The sequence below is a fragment of the Paroedura picta genome, chromosome 1 (genome assembly GCF_049243985.1).
Source record: "Paroedura picta isolate Pp20150507F chromosome 1, Ppicta_v3.0, whole genome shotgun sequence".
NCBI lineage: Eukaryota > Metazoa > Chordata > Lepidosauria > Squamata > Gekkonidae > Paroedura > Paroedura picta.
The window spans coordinates 85,266,384-85,288,573 of record NC_135369.1 but is presented as its reverse complement, the minus strand read 5'-3'; the positions used below and the strand labels follow the sequence as shown (position 1 = coordinate 85,288,573).

Genomic DNA, 22,190 nt, shown 5'->3' with positions numbered 1-22,190 from the left:
TTCCTCCTACCATTCTCTTCAAGAAAGAAAGAATCATGAGGTTAAAGCAAGAGCTGAACCATAACAACTTGTATCTGCATTGGTCCAGTTTGAGCTATGGATGAGTAGGAGGCAAACATGGGTTGAAGTACTTTGCATGCATGGGCTGGAAGGCCCCAGATGAAGTAAAGTAATAATGACATTTATTCACGTGACTCATTATGCTCTTATTTTTGCTCCCAATATCATCAAACTACTCTGATGCAATGATTCTGATTTCCTTCAGTATTGTTTTCTAACAACATGGTTGATAAGTAAATAGAAGGCAATTTATATATTCTAGGGGGAGATAACAATAAAAATACTGTAATGTACTTCAGCTATAAATATATATGGTAAAACAGCCTCCAGCATTAACTAAAAATGGGCTTCAGTATAATCAGCAGGTAATTTAAAACAGCTTCATTTCAAGCCTTCTAAGAATTACCAAAAAACAAAACAGACAGCACTTTTTTATTTTACTTGGGAAGCAATTAAAACACCATACTATATCTTGGTTAGGATTGCAGATTTTTCTGGAAACCTAGGGGTTCTTCCTAGATTTGCAGAAAAATCTCTTTCACTTCAGTATGACCCTGATTCCTGGGTTGATTGATTCACTAATTTACATTATCTGTCTTCCTCTTATTACAGACTGTCCATCAAGACAGCCAAAGACAACTTGATCTCCTTTTTTCTTATGGAGAAAAATGTCATGGTTCAAACCTTCAATCTACTATATTAAAGCAAATTCTAGTTCCCCCACAAGAGCATTCCCAAACTACCAGCAAATAACAAAACACCACAAACAGAAGCAGAACCCTTCAGCTAGATTGCCATCAGTATGTTAGCAACATCAGAGGGTGATATTCTGGCTTTTGGGCAAAAACTCAGTGGTCATCCTGATGCCACTAGCATCACTTCCATAGAACATCACATTAATTTGTAGCATTCTTCTAGTTTGGAACGGGTTGGGGGGGGCTGCAGGGAGGGAGGTACATTCTAAAATTGAGGGACCCCATCTGAACCAGGGGATCTGGCAACCCTATGTGGGTGTAATCCCAGTTTTCAGCATACAAAACAATGGTATTTATACTTCAATATTAAAGCCTCTAGGGTGGGAGTCCTTCAGAACTTGCCACAATTTCTCCAGTGGAGTACATGAAGGATTATGATGATAATCTCTAGCTGCTATAAATCCAGAACTGTATTACATTCCTCTCCAGCTAGCATTAGCACATTCCTGATATTTATATCATCAGCCATAAGTTATTACCACAATAATATTCAGAACATTTTCATTCTGATTTTATGTTCTCCACCCCCCAACACTGTTCTCAGGGCAATGTTTGATTAACTCACACAACTAAAAAAAGTGGCGCAAGAACAGAAATCATGGCAGCGGTTGTGCCATAGGATCGGCAAGAGTCGGACTCGACTGAATGGCTAACATCATCATCACTTCTGATTGACGGCTACCAGAAAGTAATGGGATCATGAAACACCATCAAAAATCAAAGCACATCAGAATATTTATCTTCCCTTCTATTAATTCGGTAATTCTTTTGCAACTTCTAGGCTTCTTTAATCAGAAGCAGCTGATATTCTTAAGACATATGTTTACTTACCGAGCATTAGAAATATAGTCACAGCTGGGTGCCTGATTTTGACCATTTCCTTCTTTTTGGCTGCCAGCCTTTAAGTAACAGGATCTAATTTCCCCTTTAAAAACAAACAAACAAACTACAATGAATTCAAATAAGAAACAGGACTACAACCTAAAGTCATCCTGGTCAAAGTCCACTGCCCTCTCATCTCCATATGACAAGATGAATTTCTTCTCTCCACAAATGTGTCTGCAGTAGCATTTGCATGATGCTATGTGAGAGCCAAGCACCACCTGAACATCCGTAATCTCCCTTTCCACTTGTAAAAAATGTTACATCTTAACCATTAGTGACTCTTATATTTTTGAAAGAGCCATGTAGGCAGCCCTGTCTGGGCCTGGACAGCCACCCTGTCCAGGTGGTGTCTGGGTGGTGTCCAGGTCCAGGAGCCGAGTGTGCGGGCCAATCCAGACGCACCCAGCAAAGCTGGGCACTTCCGGATTGGGATGGCCCCTGGAGCCGCTGGCTGCAACCGATGCTCCTGCTTGCCCAGGCCCTTCCCCAGTAGCCATGGCGCCACCCAGGCACCACGATGACAGGCCCTCCTGTGAGGAGGAGACATGGAAGGGGAAGTCATGAACTCGCCGGAGGAGGCTGGGTAATAAGACTCCCCCCTCCCCAATGTAATAAGACTCCCCCCCCCCAAGTTAACACCTCAGAATATAGAGAACAGCCTTGAATGTCACATCTGAAACTGCAAATACAGCCTCCTGGGACCCTTTCTATTTCTCTAAAAGTAGTCAGGATCCATGGGTGATGAGTAGGACAATCCCTGAGAACTCCATACAAAATGGATGGAAAACAAAAAAACTGCAGTCAGAAATGCATGTCCCACTAGAACAAACAATGGGAAAAATAAGGAAAATAAACATATGTAACAATGAATAGTGAAAACAAAGCTTCTGAAACAAAAACAAAACACATTTGGCTTGTCAGAAAAAGGTTAACATTTATTTAGTTTTTATTGGACTTCCTGCCCGCCATTCCCAGTGAACTGGCTCATGGCAGGTTATGAGATAAATTCCAATACATAAAATCCCAATAAAGCCCCACTAAAACCAGGGGCCATTCCACATGATTTAACTGTAGCTGAAGTCTTACAGTTTGTAAATGCTATTATTTTGACGTTCCGCATGACATCGTCAACAATCCGCAAAACTCCCGCCAAACTCCAGCAACATTCAGAATTTTATAGAGCTTAGGGAGGAATCGCAAAAAGTGGATTCCCTCTGAAAAAAATGCTACACTCCTGAGTACAATCCACAACACATCAGCAATAGACACGTGCATTCTCAAAATAGCAGTAAAAAGAATGTCCCTCTCTTGCTCTCGCCCCCAAGCTTCTGGAGACACGATCGCCATTTTTTTCCCTTAGACTAGTGAAAGCGACGAATAAGTGAGGCTTCTCTAGCTAAAGTCCCTCCACAGAAATGCTTAACAGTAAAATAAAACTCCCTTCTGCAATTGTCTTTAAAATTTCCAAGCACAATACAGCCCCCTGTTCGACACTGCCCATAATTCCGGCCACAAATCACGTCCATGGGGGGGGGGGGGTTACTTGAAGAGCATGAAAATGATTAAGCGCCAGCTCCTACACCAGCAAAAAAGGTCTTTCTGAGACAATGATTGAACAAATATTCGTTGTGACTGGTGTGTTTGGGTTTTTATTTTTATTATTTTTTTATTTATCTTTACATTTTGATCCTGCCGCTCCCACAAGGGCTCGCGGCGGGTCACAATAAAACCACAATACATAAAATCCAAATGCCTAAAACCCCAATAAAACTTAACCAAAACCAATAATTAAAACTACATGAAACACTCCAACCATGGCGGTAAAAATGGGGGGAAAATAATCCCCATCCCCAACGTTAACCTTGGGATGGATGGGTGAACTTAGTCTGCCTAGTGACCCTGCTAGATTTCAGAAAGCGGGCAAGGCAGTTTTTAAAGGGAAAGGGGCTTTTCGGGAGCACAAACACAACAGTTCATTGGCTGTTCTGTTTGATTGATGGCCAGGGGTGGGAAGAAGCATGGAAAAATATTGCCTCCTTTGTTGTAATTCCAGTGAGACCAGAAACCTGTGGGGAATAAATAGACCACTACTGGGACTTCAATATTCCACTTGAAGAAATGGAATGACAAAATTCCACTATTAAACATAGCGTTTCTGCATACTGTAAACATTTAGCAACATTGGTCCTTGTGTGGAAAGGCCCCAGGAGTTCATTCCACCAGGTAGGGGCCAAGACCGAAAAGGCCCTAGCCCTGGTCGAGGCCAGGTGAGCTTCCCTGGTGCCAGGAATGACCAGCAAGTTGGTACATGCAGAGCTCAACTGTACCTGACAAGGTAGCCAGCTCCTTTTCTGTATGAGTCATGAACAGAAGGTCATGGTGGAGCAATAAGCCTCGCAACTCAACTCTAATTGATCATCATTTTGTCACCCTTCATCATGGGTGGTAAGGGACCAAACTACCATGTTTTCCCAAAAATAAGACATACCCATAAAATAAGCCACAGCAGGATTTCTAAGTGTTTGTTCAATATACACTATAGATGTAAAGCTGTGGCTGCCGTTTTATTCAGCACTGTGGGTCTCTCTCCCCCATCCATGGGGCTGGGAATCTGCCCTGACCTGGGGGCGTTTCTCACTTCTCTTCAAAGGAGGGGCTGAAAAGCCCAACCAAGAGGAGATAAAGGGAAGAGGAATCAATGGCAGTGGCTAAGTGGCATTCCTTATTGACCCTCCTTTCTCTGTTTGAATTGCTGCTTTATATAAATGCATTTTCTTGATTTTTAATGTATTTTTAACTCTTTGCTGCCTTGAGGGCCCTAATTGGGTCAGAAGGAAGGATACAAATGTTTTACACTAATAAATATAAAAAATAGCATGTATCAGTTTGTCAAATTTTTAAAGTGATACAAGGAAAAGGCAGAAGCTTCAAGGCTGCTTAATATTTTAAGCATTTTTTTAAACCTAGTATTTTTAAATGCATAGAAATCTTTCCTCCCCATACCACAGTAGTTAAATTCTCCATAAAAACATACCATGTTCATCTATGAAGACATGCATTGCATCCACAGGCAGCTCTTCTTGCACAGAAGCTTCGGGCCCACTTATAACTTGCAAGACAGAACTGTCTTGCTGAGAAGTAACTCGGTAGATGATCTTCCTTTGCCTGGTGCCCGGGTAACTGGACAACAAAAAGTTCCAAAACTAACATTAGGAATAGAGCTTTTCCTCCTTGTCATCAACAAAATGAAAGAGAGATTAAATAAAAGATTAGTTCTTCAAACAACACACATCATCATAGGCAACAGAAATGTGAAGGAAATGTTTCTTACTGAGAAGTGAACTTTCCAGGTTCAGCACAGTCTTGATTCTGCACTTCTGAACTGTCCTGCTTAGAAGAACTGTGTGCACAGTTCCGTTCTGATTCCAGAGTCACTTCTTTTTTCTCTGCAATGCAGCCATCTAAAAGAGGCACAGAGGAAGGAAGTTGGCTTTTGGTACAATAGAACCCTATATCTAATTCCTAATTTGGCTCTGCCATACAGATTATAAAATCCACAAAACAGAGCCACCTAGGCATTGGGTAGATCAGTCTTTCTCATCTGTTTTTACCACTGAGAAACCCCTGAAACAGACTTCAGGCTTTGAGAAACCCCAGAAACAGCAAGATCATGCAGAACATGGTTGGGAAGCATAACTGTGCACATATCCTAAACTGCCCATTCGTAACGATTTTAGAGGAACTCCTGTTTGCAACACGCAGAGAGAAACCAAGCAACAATTGAAAAAGAGGGAACTATAAAAATTTTGTAGGCATTTAAAATCAAAGGAAAAGAATAATTATTTATATTTAAAATTATACCCTGAAACTCTTTATCATGTTCTCACATAAATGCACGTATGCCTCCTTTTTGCTCCTCACTCCTTCCTCACAGTCTAGCATACCCATTCCTTTTACATCCTCTCATTTTTCTATAATACTGTTTTACCCATTTCCATGAACAGATACGTCTTCTCTTCTGCCCCCCATCCTATTTCTCTTCCAGCATTCTCCCTTAACTCCTAGTCACTTCTCTTATTACTTCAGCGAACATCTCCTTCCTTCTGCTCCTTATTCCAAATACTAATATATCTACGATCTGTGTGCATGACGCCCACAAATGATTGCTCTTACTTTATAAGGGGAGAGCTTTATTATTTATCCTTCTCAAGTGTGGAGGGAGCATGAACAGGAGCATGTACTTCCTGGTCGTCTGTGTGTCCAGTTTATCGCATGGTTGAATCCCATGGAAAAACTTTTCAGACAAGAGAGATTTCTGCCACCAGAGTGGGACTTCTTCACCTCTCCCCTTCCAATGTCCCCTGAAATGCTGTTCCTGGAACTGGGGAAACCTCAGGAGCAAAAGAAAAGGGATCTTGGAAGCTTGATGTGGAGAAGGGAAAAAATGTTTAAAAAATCACCCTTCTGTTAGCAGACTATTCCATTGGATCCAATTTTTCACTTCTTCTCTGGTCAAGTGATGTGTGTCTAGGGATGCCAGCCTCCAGCAGGGATCTGGGGAACCCCCAGAGTTACAGCATGTCCAGACTACATAATTCAGTTCCCCTACAGAAAATGGCCGCTGTTGGGGGATTGACTCTTTGGCATTGCACCTTGCTGTGGTCTTTCTCCTTCCCCAGTCTAGATCTGCTAACCCTACTCTCCCATCCCTCATCAGTGGCAATAATAAAAAGAACAAAAAGAACAATAATTTATTTATTGAGGTATTTGCTTTCTCCATGTTTGCATTACTCTGTAACCCAAACTCTTACAATGTATTTTACAAGACTATTATCCCACACTTCTACCATACACAGCACCCACTTTACCAGGGAGACCATCTCAAACAACAGAAGCCACTATTCTAATCTGAGTAGACACCATTTGTACCTGTCTATAAGGTGATATTTTCAAAATGCCTCACTCAACCAAGCAGAAATGCTACAGCAGAGAACAGGTAGTCCTGAAGATATGTAGGTTCCAAGCCATGAAAAACTTTACAGGTCAGAACAAGAACCTTGCACTGAATCTAGAAATTAACAGATTATCAATGGAGCAACTGTATACTAGCTTAATGTGCTTATGACACCTGACAAAGAAATGAACCAAAACCAACTATATTTTGTGTACCTTAAAACTGAAAATTTCTATGTCCTGAATTCCTTAATTTTGCTGTTGTCATAAGTGCTGCTAACATAATTTTGAAGGTGTTATGTTACAAATATATGTGCCCATTTCCACAGGATCAAGTGCTCTATTCAATCAGATAATTGTCAGGTAATGTCCTAGGACAGTGGTCCCCAACCTTTTTATCACCGGGGACCACTCAATGCCTTTTACTGAGGCCCGGTGGGGGGGAGTAGTTTACTCCTCTACTCTCAACCACTGCCCTAACGCTCTCTGATCGCTATGGTAATGTTTAAACATCCCTTCAAAATAAGATACAGACACGCCACAACAATGAACATAAGGAACATTTTATTTTCACTCATGAAAATATTCACTATTTTAACTCATGACAATGACAAATCAATGGGAACCCTGAGCTTGTTTCTCTGCAACGAGATGGTCCCATCTGAGAGTGATGGGAGACAATGACACCCGAAGTGTGTTGTAAAGCAGTGGTCCCCAACCTTTTTATCACCGGGGGCCACTCACCGGGGACCACTCAACGCCTTTTACTGAGCCCCGGTGGGGGGGGGTAGTTTACTCCTCTACTCTCAACCACTGCCCTAGCACTCTCTGATCGCTATGGTTATGTTTAAACATCCCTTCAAAATAAGATACAGACATGCCACAGCAATGAAGTGTGTTGTAAAGGGCTGGGAGGGATGAAGTAAAGGGCCGGGGGGGGCCCACCTCCAGTTAGTCGAAGGACTACATGTGGTCCGTGGCCCACAGGTTGGGGATCGCTATTGTAAAGGGCCGGGGGGGGATGAAGTAAAGGGCCGGGGGGGGGGGGGAGAAGGCGTCCTTTGGGGCCCACCTCCAATTAGTCTTAGGACCACATGTGGTCCGCAGCCCACAGGTTGGAGATCGCTATCCTAGGATAATGCACTAAAGTGCTTTGGCACCTGGATATTCCAGTACAGAACAGGAAAATCTATTTCTAAAGTGCACTGAAAGTGCATTATCTATTGTGTGGAGAATAGGCTCTAACCTCAGAGATATGATACAAAGTTAGAAGATGAAGACATATACCACAAACTGTAGCCTACCATGAGAGATACCTGTTATCATTATAGTTTAGGGCAGAGGTAGTCAACCTGTGGTCCTCCAGATGTCCATGGACTACAATTCCCATGAGCCTCTACCAGCATTTGCTGGCAGGGGCTCATGGGAATTGTAGTCCATGAACATCTGGAGGACCATAGGTTGACTACTCCTGGTTTAGGGTACCTTCGTAAACAAGTGCTAGAATGTGCATTAAAGAAATGTAATTGCTAAATGTAGTAAATGTTAATGTTGAGTGGTCCCCCTCCAGTTACCCTGTCACGTGAATACATAGTGAACACATGACAGGGTAACTGGAGACAGAAGATAATACTATACAATGCATGGTGCATAGGTCGTTCTGTAGTTCAAACTACTTGAATTCTGTTCTGCTGACATCAGCTGTCTCCATTTGCACCCCTTGTTCTGGGAGCCTTGAAAATTTCTATAATTTCTGGTGTTAGTAGTGGGATTGGCCAACACAGATGGTAAGAGATCCATTATCATTATGAGTTGTTGTCTGATTGGACAATCATTAGGTTTTCTGTGGGGTTCGGTGTTAAGTATTCCATCCCTGTTACTTTGGGCTTCAGAAAAGAATTTGCAGTGTCCTTTGAAACCCCACTAAAACACATTCAGACATTCATCAATACAGACTGCTAAAAACATGCCCTTTCCTACTCCAAACTCCCCACTGTACTTGGAGATCTTCCTGCAACAGTGCTAAGATACAACAGCTAACATAGCAACAGTGGGAGTGGAAAAGACATTAGCAGAATATTAAAGCTTTATTATCTTTAAACAGCCCCGTGGCGCAGAGCGCCACGGACTGAATAAAGCAGTAAGGGCTGTGTGGGAGGAGTTAGGGCGGGCCCTGTCTGGGATAAAAACTCGGAGGGGGCCAATCAGGAGCCGCGAAGGAGCTCCTGATTGGCCCCTCCGAGTGTCCATCCCGCCCCAAGCAGCCAATGGGGAGCCGCGCAAAGCGTGGCTCCCCATTGGCTGCTTCACCCGCCCAGGGAATATGGCGGAGCGGCCGGGAGAAGGCTTCAGAGAGCCTCGGGTGGGGGTGGGCCGGCCAGCCTCCTCCCGGCCGCTCCGCCGGCCAGGAGAAGGCTCCAGAGAGCCTCGGGTGGGGGGTGGGCCGGCCAGCCTTCTCCCAGCCGGCGGAGCTAGTTTTTCATTTTATATTTCATGTCACATCATTAACTACTTTTCATTACCTGAGTCTCAAAGTGTCTTACAATTGCCTTCCCTCCTTCCTGCAACAGACACCCTGTGAGTTAGGTGAGCCTGAGAAACCTCTGTCTGAACTGCTCTGTGAAAACAGCTGTAAGAAGTCTGTGACTAGTCCAAAGTTATCCGGCTAGCTGCATATGGAGGAGTGAGGAATCAAACTTGACTCTCCAGATTAGAGGCTACCACTATTAACCACTACACCAAGAGAATCCCTGTAGGAATAGGCCAGTGGCCCATCCAGACGAACACTATGTATCACAAACTGTCCAAAAACCTGTTGCCATCAGGAGGTCCTCCAGCAGGGCCAGAACTCCAGAAGCCCTCCCAATGTTGAACCCCAAGCCCAAAAAATACAGAGCATCACTAACCTAGACATAATGGTCCATATATACCAGTGGTTCTCAACTTTCCTAATGCCATGACCCTTTAATACAGTTCCTCATGTTGTGATGACCCCCAACCATAAAATTATGCAAGTGTTCTTTCACAGAAATTAAACTGAAACTGACCAATGGCGTGAAGATACATTGTTCATGATTGTATATAAATTGGTTTCTTTCCGGGGTTTCTCGGTTCAGTTCTGCCTCTTGTCCCACCATGCTGATCTCACTCTTTTCCACTGCTCCAGTCAAACGCTCTGTCTCAGTCTACCCTGAAAGGCTGTTGTGTAGATGGCGCCCCCCCTGGCCAAGCTGCTTGCCCTGCCACGACCCCTGTGAAAGGGTCATTCGACCCCCCCCAGGTTTAGAACCACTGATCTATACATTGTGGCTAACAGCCACTCACAAACCTCTGTTCCATATGTAAAGAGTTGTCTGTTTAACAGTAAGCCATTCCAGTAAGCCATGGATTAACAGTAAGCCATTCCATGTTAAATCAAGATTTATTTCTTCACTATAAGTTTTCAGATCTTCAGATAAAAAATACTCTATTCAAATGCCTGAAAGCTTCAGAGATGACACTTTATGCCCAGTACTTTGTAAGATGTTAACATTTCAATTATTGTTGCACTAGATCTAAAGCCCATTTCACTTTGTAATGAAATGGGCCCTAGATGGCCTGAGAGCAGGCCTACCCCCCACCCGAGGCTCTCTCGAGCCTTCTCCCAGCCGGCGGAGCGGCCTTGCCACGTCTACGACGCGGAGAGGCTGCTCCGCCGGCCGGGAGAAGGCTGCAAGGCCCACCCCCCACCCGAGGCTCTCTCGAGCCTTCTCCCGGGTGGCGGAGCGGCCTCGCCGCCCGGGAGAAAGCTGCCAGGCCCACCCCGCCACCCGAGGCTCTCTCGAGCCTTCTCTCGGCTGGCGGAGCGGCCTCGCTGCGTCTACGATGCGGCAAGGCCGCTCCGCCGGCCGGGAGAAGGTGGTGCGGCTCACCCCTCACCTGTGGCTGTCTGGGCAGGTGAAGCAGCCAATGGGGAGCCGCGCTTTGCGTGGCTCCCCATTGGCTGCTTGGGGCGGGATGGACACTCGGAGGGGCCAATCAGGCCGAGTTTTTATTCCGGGCAGGGCCCGCCCTAACTCCTCCCACACTGCCCTTACTGCTTTATTCAGTCCGTGGCACTCCGCGCCATGGGGCTGTTTAAAGATATTTATCAGAAAAACGTTAAGCTTTTATGTATGCATTTTTAATAAAAAAATTACTTTTAAATCTCTCTAGAAGATTACTCCCCTTTTGCTGCTACCAATTATAGAATATCAAATTCTGTGGAAACCTGTTCCACTTCCCTTTCTAAGGGAGCTGGTGGGCTTTCAAGCATCTACCCCTGATTTCTAAAGTCACGTGGAACAAGGCTAGCTGTACCTTGCACTCTGAAAGGTTGTGGCACCACAGTCCAGGCCAATTATGGCATCATAAATCCTACTCCCTTATTTTGTCCACATGTTCCATTCCACCGGACAAGCAGCCAAGGGTGGTAGTGGTGACGGTGGTTATTGATCTGGTCAAGGAAACTTAGTTTTGGTTTGCTCCAAATTTGTCCTACTTGTCACAGCAGTATTGTGCATCCTACCCTGTCAATGCCATCACTCAGGCCATCTTAGATAGATAGGATTGGATGCATGACCGCCCCATTGGAGCCATTCCTTACTTCAGAAATTTATTTCATTCAAATGTTTTTAAGGAGAATTTATTCAGCTTCCTAAAGCAATATCTTATTATTGTTCAGGTGTGGGTTTTGTTTGTTTTATGGATTTAAAGCATGTCTGCCCCCAAAACCCGTATTTAGCTCCATAGAAAAAACAAACGGGAAGACCTACAGGCCCTACGGTCAGTACACCAGAGATTCCTTACAAGAGCCTGGCAAAGTATTGCCAAGCTTTAACCAGATGGCTGAAGAACTTCATTCACAAGAAGAAGCCTTTGTTCCTGCCCTGATTCAACTAAGCTATCGGATGCAACCTGAAGATTAGGTTCTGGTAAAAAAAAGACATTAATGGAAAGTCACACTTGAGCTACAATTAAAAAGTCTGTCCCCGTACTCCTTCCTTATCACATTCATGGCTGTGAAAGTTTACTGTCACAACACTTGGTTCCATGAGCCGAGGTGCTATTTGCATACAAGACAGCAGGAGCCTGACCATGAAGATTTCTCATATTTATCGTAAATGTGTTATCAGTATATATGTGGCCCTGCCTGGACATGAAATTAATTTCTAAATAATACTCAAAACTTCATTAGCCAAACCAACAAAAGAAGAGTTGTTTATATACCCCACTTTTCACTGCCCGAAGGAGTTTCAAAGCAGCTTACAATCACCTTCCCCTCCTCTCTCCACAACAGACACTCTGTGAGGTAGGGGAGGCTGAGAGAGCTTCTGACAGGACTTCTTGGTCAGAACAGCACCATCAAGGCTGTGATGAGCCCAATGTCATCCAGCTGGCTGCTTGTGGAGAAGCACATATTAGCAACCATAGAAGCTATTGGCAGTATCACTAAAGATGCTTTGTAAGCATCTTAAAGATGCTTAGAAATTTATCCCATGCCACAATATAGTACAGAACCATATGGCCTTAAATTATGAGTAGGCTACCCCAAGAAAGATTTCCAAGTCAGTAAATACGACTATTAAAAAAGCACATTTTTCCATAAAAGTTGCAAATAAGAGCCTATTGAACCCCACATTTTGAGACCCTCAAATTTCCCCAGATATTAAATGACCATCTACATTCCATACTAATGGAAGTTTCTATACTGTCTTCAAGAGTATTCCTATATAGTGAATTTCTTTAAGGAATAGAAGTTGGTTCTGTCTGCTCACAGGCTGTGAATCTCTCCAGTGCAGGTTTTGCGTGTTAATATCTAGAAAGCCAGATGCTCTGTCATAGTGATAGCAATTACAAGTGGTAAGAGGGGGTCTTTTGAAAGGATACTTTCACTGTAATGCATATTTTTGGTAAATTTCCAGATGCTGAGTCTTGCAGTAAATTCCAAGTCAACCATGTACAATCTAAAGAAATACGTCATCCATTCATCTTTACATTTAATGGCAAATTCAGAAATATGTTTACACTAGAGGCAAAGCCCATTGTACCCAAGAATACAGCAGGCGCTAGGATGCAAACCTGAAATGTGGCCTTCCCAGGGGCTAGCTACATCACAAAACTTCCTGCCCACCCCTGAAGTCTTAAGGCCCCGCCTCCAAACCTCAAGGAACATTCCTGTCCCAAGGGCCACCAACCTCCAGGTGTGGCCTGGAAATCTCCTGGAATTGGACTATAGAGTTCAGCTCCTCAGGGGGAAATGGCTGTTTTGGAGGGGGGGCAATACAATGATAGATCATCTCCAGGCTCCTGATCAAAGGGCTTGCTTGAGATGGGGGAACTCTGTGACAGAGAGGTTGTGGGATGGGAGAGGTTGGGACCTGGGGATTTGCTGGAATTGCAGGTCAGATGTAGGCAACAGAGATCAGTCCCCCTGGAGAAAAGCCCTGGCTTTGGATCCCAGCTCTTCTTCTACTGGGAAGTTGCTACTGGGAAATTCTCTACTAGAAAGCCACATGATCTCATGGCCTCATGGTGTTTCTGTGCCTTTTCTACAGTTTCCCCAAGACTTGAGGCTTCCTGGGCACCCTGGGTCCCAGAGGGCCAGAAGGGGGGGGGGGGCTGACAGCAGGGCATGTTCTGAGGCTGGCTCAAACTTCTGAAATCAGCAGGAAGTTGGTGGAGAGCTTATTCCTTATTAAGCCCTTCTTGGCTGAGGGCAAACTCCTGATTGGATCTAAACTATCTGGGCAGACCATTCCTGGATAAGGACCAATCAAGTAGTGGGTGAGCGGGTTTTATATAGTTTACTGATGATTTATTTGGCCACTGTATAAAACAGGATGCTGGACTAGATGGATCACTGGTCTGATCCAGCAGGTCTCTTATACTGTTCCTAAGATCACAATAATGGATATATTTGTATGTAGTACTTTGAAGTCTCATAAATCAATAGTGTGCTGTGGATGAACATTCTCATTGCACTAGTGAAAAATACTGCCAGCCGCTACTGGCCCAAAGCAAGCAGTAGTACTGTATGTCAGAACAATAAAAAATTAGATAATATGTCACTGGGAACTAATCTAAAATAATGCTGTTGCAGCAGCTGAACAAAGGAGCAGAACATTGCAGATGACACCAAATTGGGAGGACTGGCAAATACTCCGGAAGATAGAGACAGAGTTCAACGAGATCTGAACACAATGGAAAAATGAGCAAATGAGAACAAGATGCAATTTAATAAAGATAAGTGTAAAGTTCTGCATTTGGGTCAGAAAAATGAAAAACATGCCTACTGGATGGGGGATATGCTTCTAGGTAACACTGTGTGTGAATGAGACCTTGGGGTACTTGTGGATTGTAAACTATATATGAGCAGGCAGTGTGATGCAGCGGTAAAAAAGGTGAATGCCATTTTCGGCTGTATCAACAGGGGTATCACATCAAAATCACAAGATGTCATAGTCCCATTGTATACGGCACTGGTCAGACCACACCTGGAGTACTGTGTACACTTCTGGAGGCCTCACTTCAAGAAGGACGTAGATAAAATTGAAAGGGTACAGAGGAGAGCGACGAAGATGATCTGGGGCCAAGGGACCAAGCCCTATGAAGATAGGTTGAGGGACTTGGGAATGTTCAGCCTGGAGAAAAGGAGGTTGAGAGGGGACATGATAGCCCTCTTTAAGTATTTGAAAGGTTGCCACTTGGAGGAGGGCAGGATGCTGTTTCTGTTGGCTGCAGAGGAGAGGACACGCAGTAATGGGTTTAAACTTCAAGTACAATGATGTAGGCTAGATATCAGGAAAACATTTTTCACAGTCAGAGTAGTTCAGCAGTGGAATAGGCTGCCTAAGGAGGTGGTGAACTCCCCCTCACTGGCAGTCTTCAAGCAAAGGTTGGATACACACTTTTCTTGGATGCTTTAGGATGCTTTGGGCTGATCCTGCGTAGAGCAGGGGGTTGGACTACATGGCCTGTATGGCTCCTTCCAGTTCTATGATTCTAACATTTCATTATAAGTCAGATAGCAGCTGATCACTTATTTGTGTACCCTTTCGGTTTTAAATATTACATGCAACAGCATCTTGCATTCTAAAATTTCCCTAGGGAAAACTGTGCCTGGAGCTCAGATACTTTTCAGAGGACATGCATACTTTTCAAAGGACATCACATCTATTCTTCAAGCACTCCATTGGTTCCCCATCAATCACTGGGTTAAGTTCAAATTGCCGGTTATCACCTGGATATCCTTAACGGCCTTGGACCCACACACCAGCAGGACTCCGTAACTGTGACCCACCACGACAGTTTGACTCACTGGAGCAAAGCCTTCTGGGAGCGCTATCCTGCAACTGGGTAAAATCAATGGCTGCCTGTTCAAAAGCATTCTCTGTTGTGGCTCCTAGCTTATGGAACAGCCTACCTCAGATGATCAGGAGAGATCCCATCCCACACATCTATAATTCTGCAGAATGGGCAAACAAAAATGTTGAGAAGGGCATGTCTGTAAAGTGACTAGAACTGAACACATTGATGAATACTGTTGAAAGCATGCAGTGTACCTCCAGACAGGCCCTTGTCTTTTGCAGCTTCTGCTTTGCAATCAAATGCTGCTGCCTTTGAGGTGTTAATAGATTCCAGCAGTGAGACAAATTCCAAGAAATTAGATTCATTTGGTATCTGTCCTTCTTTAGCTTCCAGGTCAGATTTTGATGTTGGCAAAAGTTTTTCTTTGTCACTGACTGTCTCTATGGAATTCTTACTCAAAAGGACATCTGTCCCACTGTCCACACTGAGTACACGAGCATGTCTCTTCTCATGAGTTGTTTTACAAGAGGGAAGACCTAAATTTTGTTGTCCTTCTTTCAAAAGCACCGTTGTGTTTGCCAGATTCTCAGAAACATTTTCTGGAGAAGTACATACTTCAACATGGCTATTGGCTGGATTATCACTATGTTCTTTTTCAGCATGGTCTTGTTCACCAGATTCATAGCCAGAACATTGGTTGGATGATGCATCTACATTTAAATTCTCTGGTGTTCTTAAACTTTCACTTGCTTCTTGATAAGCACGTACTCCACTATCATCAGATAATTCAAAAGTAATTACAGGTATTCTCACTTGTTCATTATTGTTTTGTACACTGCGTTGATCCACTGCATCAGTGCTAGAATCAAGGTTTGAATTGGACTTTTCAGAACCCAGCATCTTCAGATGGAGTGAGCCTTCTAAATCACTAGTCAAATTTTGAGTACTGCTCATAGTGATAATGATTTTAATTGGTTCATGAAGTGGAAGCACGTCTCCAGGAAGAGAATTGTCAACAAAGGCCACAGCTATCTCACTGTCTGAATCATCAAGGTGTATCTTCATATCATCAACATGAGAACTTTCTACAGGTCCATCACTTCTCTTGACTGCCGCCATATTACACTGTGGACAACTGCTTGTAATGCTGTCTTGGGCTGATACATCCAATAATTTCTCTCTCTTGAAACATTTTGGATTGTTTAAGTGCTCTGAAATGATGACTGAATTATCACTGTTCCAAGGTTCAAAGGAAAGGCCAGTTTTTAAAATGTCATACTGAGACAAAGAAAGACTTGGCAATTTTTTAGCCACACCTTTATCAAGAGCAGTATCATCTAACCCATTATGGCCAGGAGGTTGCGCTTTCTCTTCTTTTTCACTGGTTGTACTACTGATAAATGTCTCCATAGCATTTGGCTTTGCCACTATTGCTGATGTAGTAGAACTTGACATAAGTGCCATAGAAGCAGTTATAATATCTGTTTTGACACAGGGTGAGGTAGATGAAATCGGTTGAGCAGCCTGGTCTTCTAAAATCATTACCCCTAATAAAACAAACCCACAAATATAAAGGTCATCATAAATCACATGACGTTCTGCTGCTATAGGCATCTCAGAGAATCTATCCAATATTCCCAGTAAGATTAATAGGACAATGAAGTTTAGCTACATCCCATCGCTTTCATATTTCTTGTGACAATACCAACTATGTATTCAAGATGTAATGTCTACATAAGAAAAAAACAGATCAGTATGAATATATGCATATGTACACTTAACTTTCATGTAGGTAATACCATCCTAGAGAACATTAAGGAGTCTTATTTCTTTTTATATCCTATCTTCTTCCAAGGAGCGCAAGATGGAAGACACTGGGGTCATTCCATTTCACCCCAATAGTAACAACCATGTAGAGTAAGATAGTGTGATTGGCCTATGGTCAACTAGTGGTTTTCATGGGAAATGGTCATGTGAACCAGAGTTTCCTGCTCAAAACTCTACCACTACACTATACAGCAGGGGTAGTCAAACTGCGGCCCTCCAGATGTCCATGGACTACAATTCCCAGCGAATGCTGGCAGGGGCTCCTGGGAATTGTAGTCCATGGACATCTGGAGGGCCGCAGTTTGACTACCCCTGCTATACAGGCTTGTACTGGCTTAAACATCAAATGCAAAAGATTCAAACTGCTCTTGAGCAGCTTATATTTGAAATAATAATAGTTAATGGTCTGAAATCTGTTAGAACAAGCATGATCACCTTATGACTTGGCTATCATGACAAAATATAGAGGCCCCTAAGTACTTGGAGATATTTATTCAGTTGACCAAAATATTAACCTTTGAATTAAATCCAGTTCAGACATCCTGAACTACTGAGAAATCAAACAGAGGAAGTTCACCACGTCTACATACCATACACAAACTAATTAAATAGCTAGTGTGGGGTAAGACAGTTGGGCTACAGTTTAGGAGACCCATGTGTAAACTTTGCTACAGAAGCTCATTGGATGACCTTGAGTGAGACACTTGCTCTCAGACTAACATACATCATATTGCTGTGGAGACGATAAAATGGAGTAGAAGGAAATTATATATGCTTCCCTAATATCTTTGTGGAATCAGCAAAATAAAGATATACTAAATAGAAATGTTTCTTATGATGAAGGCTTTAACTTTAATAGAGAAGTCTACATTCCTAATCGTTCTTTTGAAAAAGTAAATTCCATTAAACTCTGTGGGATTTACTTTGAGTAACTGTGATTAGAATGGACCTGGGCATCTAAGGAAGACAAGGCCTGTGTAGGACATCACAGACCATTTTAGAGCACAAATTAATCAGTGATTTCTTGTCCGCAATAGAGAAAAGAGGAGAGGGAAACAGTTTGGATTGTTTAAGGAAAATAGAGGAACAGAGATATTGTAACTGATTTGACAGCATAAAATACGTTAGCCTATGTGGTTCATGAAAAGACCACTTGGGTCAAGTTTTGTCATATAATTATCTACAAATATGCTGTAAAGACTGAGAAACAATGCTTTCTTAGAATAGTTTGATAACAATAACAAAAATTGTAACATACCTTTCAGGTCTTCAAATGTTTCTTGTGCTGGCAGCTCCTAAAATGAAACACAGAATTAATACAATAAATGAGTTTTCTGTAAAAGTTGCAGAATTTAAACACTGCCCAGTAGCAAAACATAGTGAGTACAAGCCTCATTCCATTAAAATCAAAGGTAAGAAATTGTAATTGTTGAATGTAATAACTATATCCAACATACCCTATCTTATAGGTGTAACTATACAGTTACTTGTTTACTCTGCAAAGAATGAAGGACAATAGGGAAGCAGGTGCTGGATTCAAAACCAGGCACTCCCATCCCATTGCCTAACAAATTATCAGTATTGTCAGAGGATGTAACACTGATCACATCATGGGATAAGGGAACGGATCAAGAACATAGTATTTGAACCTTTTAATCCCTCCCCCCTGTCTTTTATGAATTCTTAAAGAATTTCTTGCTTTGTATTTTCAAATGCATCTATAACTATGGCAAGAACTGGATGTTAATGGAGTATTAGGGCTTACGCCAAAAAGCGATACCATCTGTTCACATTCCTCTGATGAAATGCAATAACCAAAAATTAATGATGTGATACCATCACACTCTGAGTTTCCCTGTCCATTGAATACTAGTTGCTAGAGCCAGGAATCCTGAAGCACAACGACAACCTATCAAGCAATTTGTTTACTAGGATTAAGACAGCAAGGTTGCTGATTTTGACACCCCTCACTTGTCTTCAGTAACATGTAGCTCCAATATATGGGTATTAAAACTGAAAAGAAATAAATCAAAACTTCCAGCTACTATTCCATTAAGTGCTAGAAGACCAAGTCTTCCCAAAAGCCTGTTATAACCCTACTTTCTAGATCAGCAGACAGGTGTCGTCATAGAGCTCCTTTCACAGATCTTTCAGTGTCTCATCTAGTGACATATTAAGATGAGACCAAGTATCTCAGTTTTAGTTTGTATACCAAATGTGGAATCAAGCAAGAAATTACAGGGAATGTAAAAATATCATTCATATCCTTCTGTTTGAAAAATTCACTTTCGACCTGTAACTACATAGAATCCAGTAACACATATAGAGTGACTTGCAGTATTATTGTGTAATATATCATTACACAAAGATATATACTAACCAGTACTCCTGAAGAATGATGAGACAGTATAGCCTGGACTTTTACATTGCTGTGTACCGTTGGTGTTGAACCATTACGTTTGAGCTCTTCAAAAGCACCATTGTCCCCTATGTTATTGCTGTTCAGAATGGCAGAGATAAAGAAGGCAGTAGTGATTATTCTTTACAATAGCAATTAATGGTTTCAATACCAAAGTATATTATCCTGACAAAAAGTTGAAAGTCACATGAACCAGCTATTTAGGTTGGGCTAATTTAGTCCCCTCTTAATAAGAGGATCATATTAACCAATTTTCCAGCAGAGATATGTACACAAAGCCCTCTTAGATTGAGGAGGGACCAAATGCACAGCATCCATTTTCTCACATTGTTCACATCAAGGAAATAAGAAGTCTTCTTCTCTATGTGTATGCCCTTAAGGTATGTATATACCCCACAGGCCATCAGGGATCATTGTATATGGCAGAGAAGAAAATTTACCTAAGATTTATATGACGAACCACATTATCTCTTTTAGTTTCTTTATTTTGCTTTCCTTCCCTCCAGGAGACTTGTTGTTGAATTACTTCTCCTTTGTCAAACATAACATGCAGGCGATAACTGACCACCTTGATTACTGTGAAAAATAAAGTCACAGAACTGCAGTAGATGAAAGCTGTGATGGTATTTGGGGGGAATGCCTAGAAATGAGAACAATAAGAAGATAGTGAAATTAAGATACTGTTTATCAAGATGTCATCCGTTGTAACACTTTTGATTTAAGACAGCAATCATTATTGCTAATTTCTAGTTACTCCAGAAATTATAATACCATTACTTGCATAGACAGAAAGTCCTTGAGCTCTTTCTCCACACAGAGATTGCAGTTTGCTGTGTGACATCCAAACTGGAGATGGAATAGCAAATTATAGTTGGTTCTCATATAATTGTAGGCAAGAGAACACAGTTCTGCTTCTCATTTCACCCACTTCAGATGCCACAACAGCTTACAGTTAGTTCCATCCAGGGAGGCATCATAGCTCATTTTTATCATGATAATGGTACTTGAGACACATGACACTATTCAGTCAAAAGTCAATGCACAATTCACAATTTTATTGTTAGTATATTAGACCAGCCCTATGTCAACACACAACACCAGGATTTAAGTAAGATTACAAAGTAAGTCAATACAATCAACTGGCTGGGACATCCAATACACAATGCAAAAGGATGCAATTTTAAAAACAAAGTCGAATGGATAAGTGCAGCCCTTAAATTCCACAAGTTCTCTTGGGAGCCCAATCCTATGCTTATTTAGTTGGAAGAGTGTCTCACTACATACAGTAGGGCTGACTCCAAAATACACAATGACGAAACATCAACAAAGGCTGGGTTGTACCAACAGCATATAATTTGCTCTAATTAGCTCCATCTCCATTCTTGGAACTTGGAAGCACAGTATACAGAATTAGATGTCCTATGTATTCCTAAAGTAAACCCTACTTGCTATATAGTCTGACTTGGGAAAAGGTACTTTTCACAGGTATAGAAATATATAATCACTCTTATAGGTCTCAGTCCTGGCAACATCAGTGGAACCTCCTTCTAGAATAATATCCTTAGGATTTTACCTCTCACGTAAGTGATCAGTACTTACTTTGACATAAAGTTCGATAATAAAATAAACAAGAACTTACAGTGGATTTTACCGGCAGACAACCTCTTACCCCTCCTTTTTAGCTCTTCATGTCCACAATAATTCCCTTCATGCTGTGACTAGACTGTCTCCTGGCTTAGCTCTCCATTTGCCCATGGGCCTCCACGTTCTGCCGCCTTCCGAGGCCGGGGGAAAGGACTTCGCCTACCCCTTTTTCCTTGCAACCCCCCCCCCCCATTGCTCTCGCTGTCCCTGAACGCCTGGGCTTCGCTTCTTACCAAGTGCAGCGCCAGGGGCAGCAGTAGGAAGAAAAGCCATAGGTAGAGATGAAAGCTGTTGGTGAATTTGCTTAGGTCCGGGTCGTGGTACCAGCCCCCGGTCAGCGCTGCCCACACGCCCTGCCGGAGCAGCTGCACCGCCTGAGACACCATCGCCGACCCCGGCGGCCGCCTCCGCCTGCTGCCCACTCTCCACAGCGTCGCTTCCCTCGGCGGCGGCCGCCACCGCTGCTGCTGCTGCTAAGCGGCTTCCTGGAGGAGGACGCCGAGACCTCTCATGCCGGATGCTGGAAGGATTTTCCCATCATGCTTCGGGGCTCCGGGGATGCACTGTCGCGGCGGCGGCGCCGACCGGGATGAGGAGAGCAGGAGGAGTCGCGCTCGGGTCCGCCCACCCAGCGAAAGGCTACCCGTGTGGTAGGATGCCTCCCTCGGGCACGCCGGGAGATTCATTCTCCTGGACCGGCGTTCTCGTCACTCGGTCAGCCCTGGGCAATCTGTCCCAGTTGCTGCCCACATTTATGCTTGAATTCTGAATCTCGCTCCCAACACTTATCATTGTTGCTTTTGTTATTAAAACCTGCTTCGGAGGAGTTCCTTGAACGTTTTACCATCATAACAATCCTATGAGGTTGAAAAAAAATCGATGTGTCCAAAGTCACCCAGTGAGCATCATAGTGAAGTGGGGATTTGAACCCGGCTCTACAGAGTCTTGGATCTGCCACTATATCCACTTTACATTTGGTTAGTCTGTAGTAGACCAACAGTCCAGAAGCACCCTAGACCAACATTTTCTGAGATATAAGATTCAGGGGTGGTCTGAATCAGCAGAATGAAGTATGAGTCTAGTGGCACCTTTATAGAAAGGAGTTTAATAAAATAAATGCAAGATCCAAACTAATGAAGAGTGCTTGCACTCGAAAGCTCACACCTTGAATAAATCTATGTTGGTCTTAAAGGTGCTACTGGACTCTGATTTTATTAAACTTGATTATGTACTTTAAATATATCCACTAGGGGGTGTGATCAAATAATTTTTCTATATGTAAACTGGTATATTTTTTCCTCATTATTAACTCTTATTTC

At 42.9% G+C, this 22,190-nt stretch overlaps 1 protein-coding gene across 3 annotated transcripts in view; it reads right to left on the bottom strand.

Moving 5' to 3' along the window:
- Positions 1 to 21,644, bottom strand: part of PCNX2 (pecanex 2) — a 158,989-nt gene extending 137,345 nt beyond the window's left edge. The window contains exons 1-8 of one of the 3 annotated variants that reach the window (XM_077346189.1): positions 21,105 to 21,644; positions 19,668 to 19,867; positions 19,189 to 19,306; positions 18,067 to 18,103; positions 15,236 to 16,528; positions 5,032 to 5,161; positions 4,735 to 4,880; positions 1,647 to 1,740 (exon numbers count right to left, since the gene is read on the bottom strand). In XM_077346189.1, coding sequence (XP_077202304.1) covers positions 1,647 to 1,740; positions 4,735 to 4,880; positions 5,032 to 5,161; positions 15,236 to 16,528; positions 18,067 to 18,103; positions 19,189 to 19,306; positions 19,668 to 19,867; positions 21,105 to 21,257 — 2,171 coding nt within the window. In that variant the 5' untranslated portion in view covers positions 21,258 to 21,644. The remainder of the gene's footprint in view (positions 1 to 1,646; positions 1,741 to 4,734; positions 4,881 to 5,031; positions 5,162 to 15,235; positions 16,529 to 18,066; positions 18,104 to 19,188; positions 19,307 to 19,667; positions 19,868 to 21,104) is intronic. The other 2 variants (XM_077346198.1, XM_077346207.1) reach the window with 2 other exon arrangements.
- Positions 21,645 to 22,190: the final 546 nt, after the last annotated feature.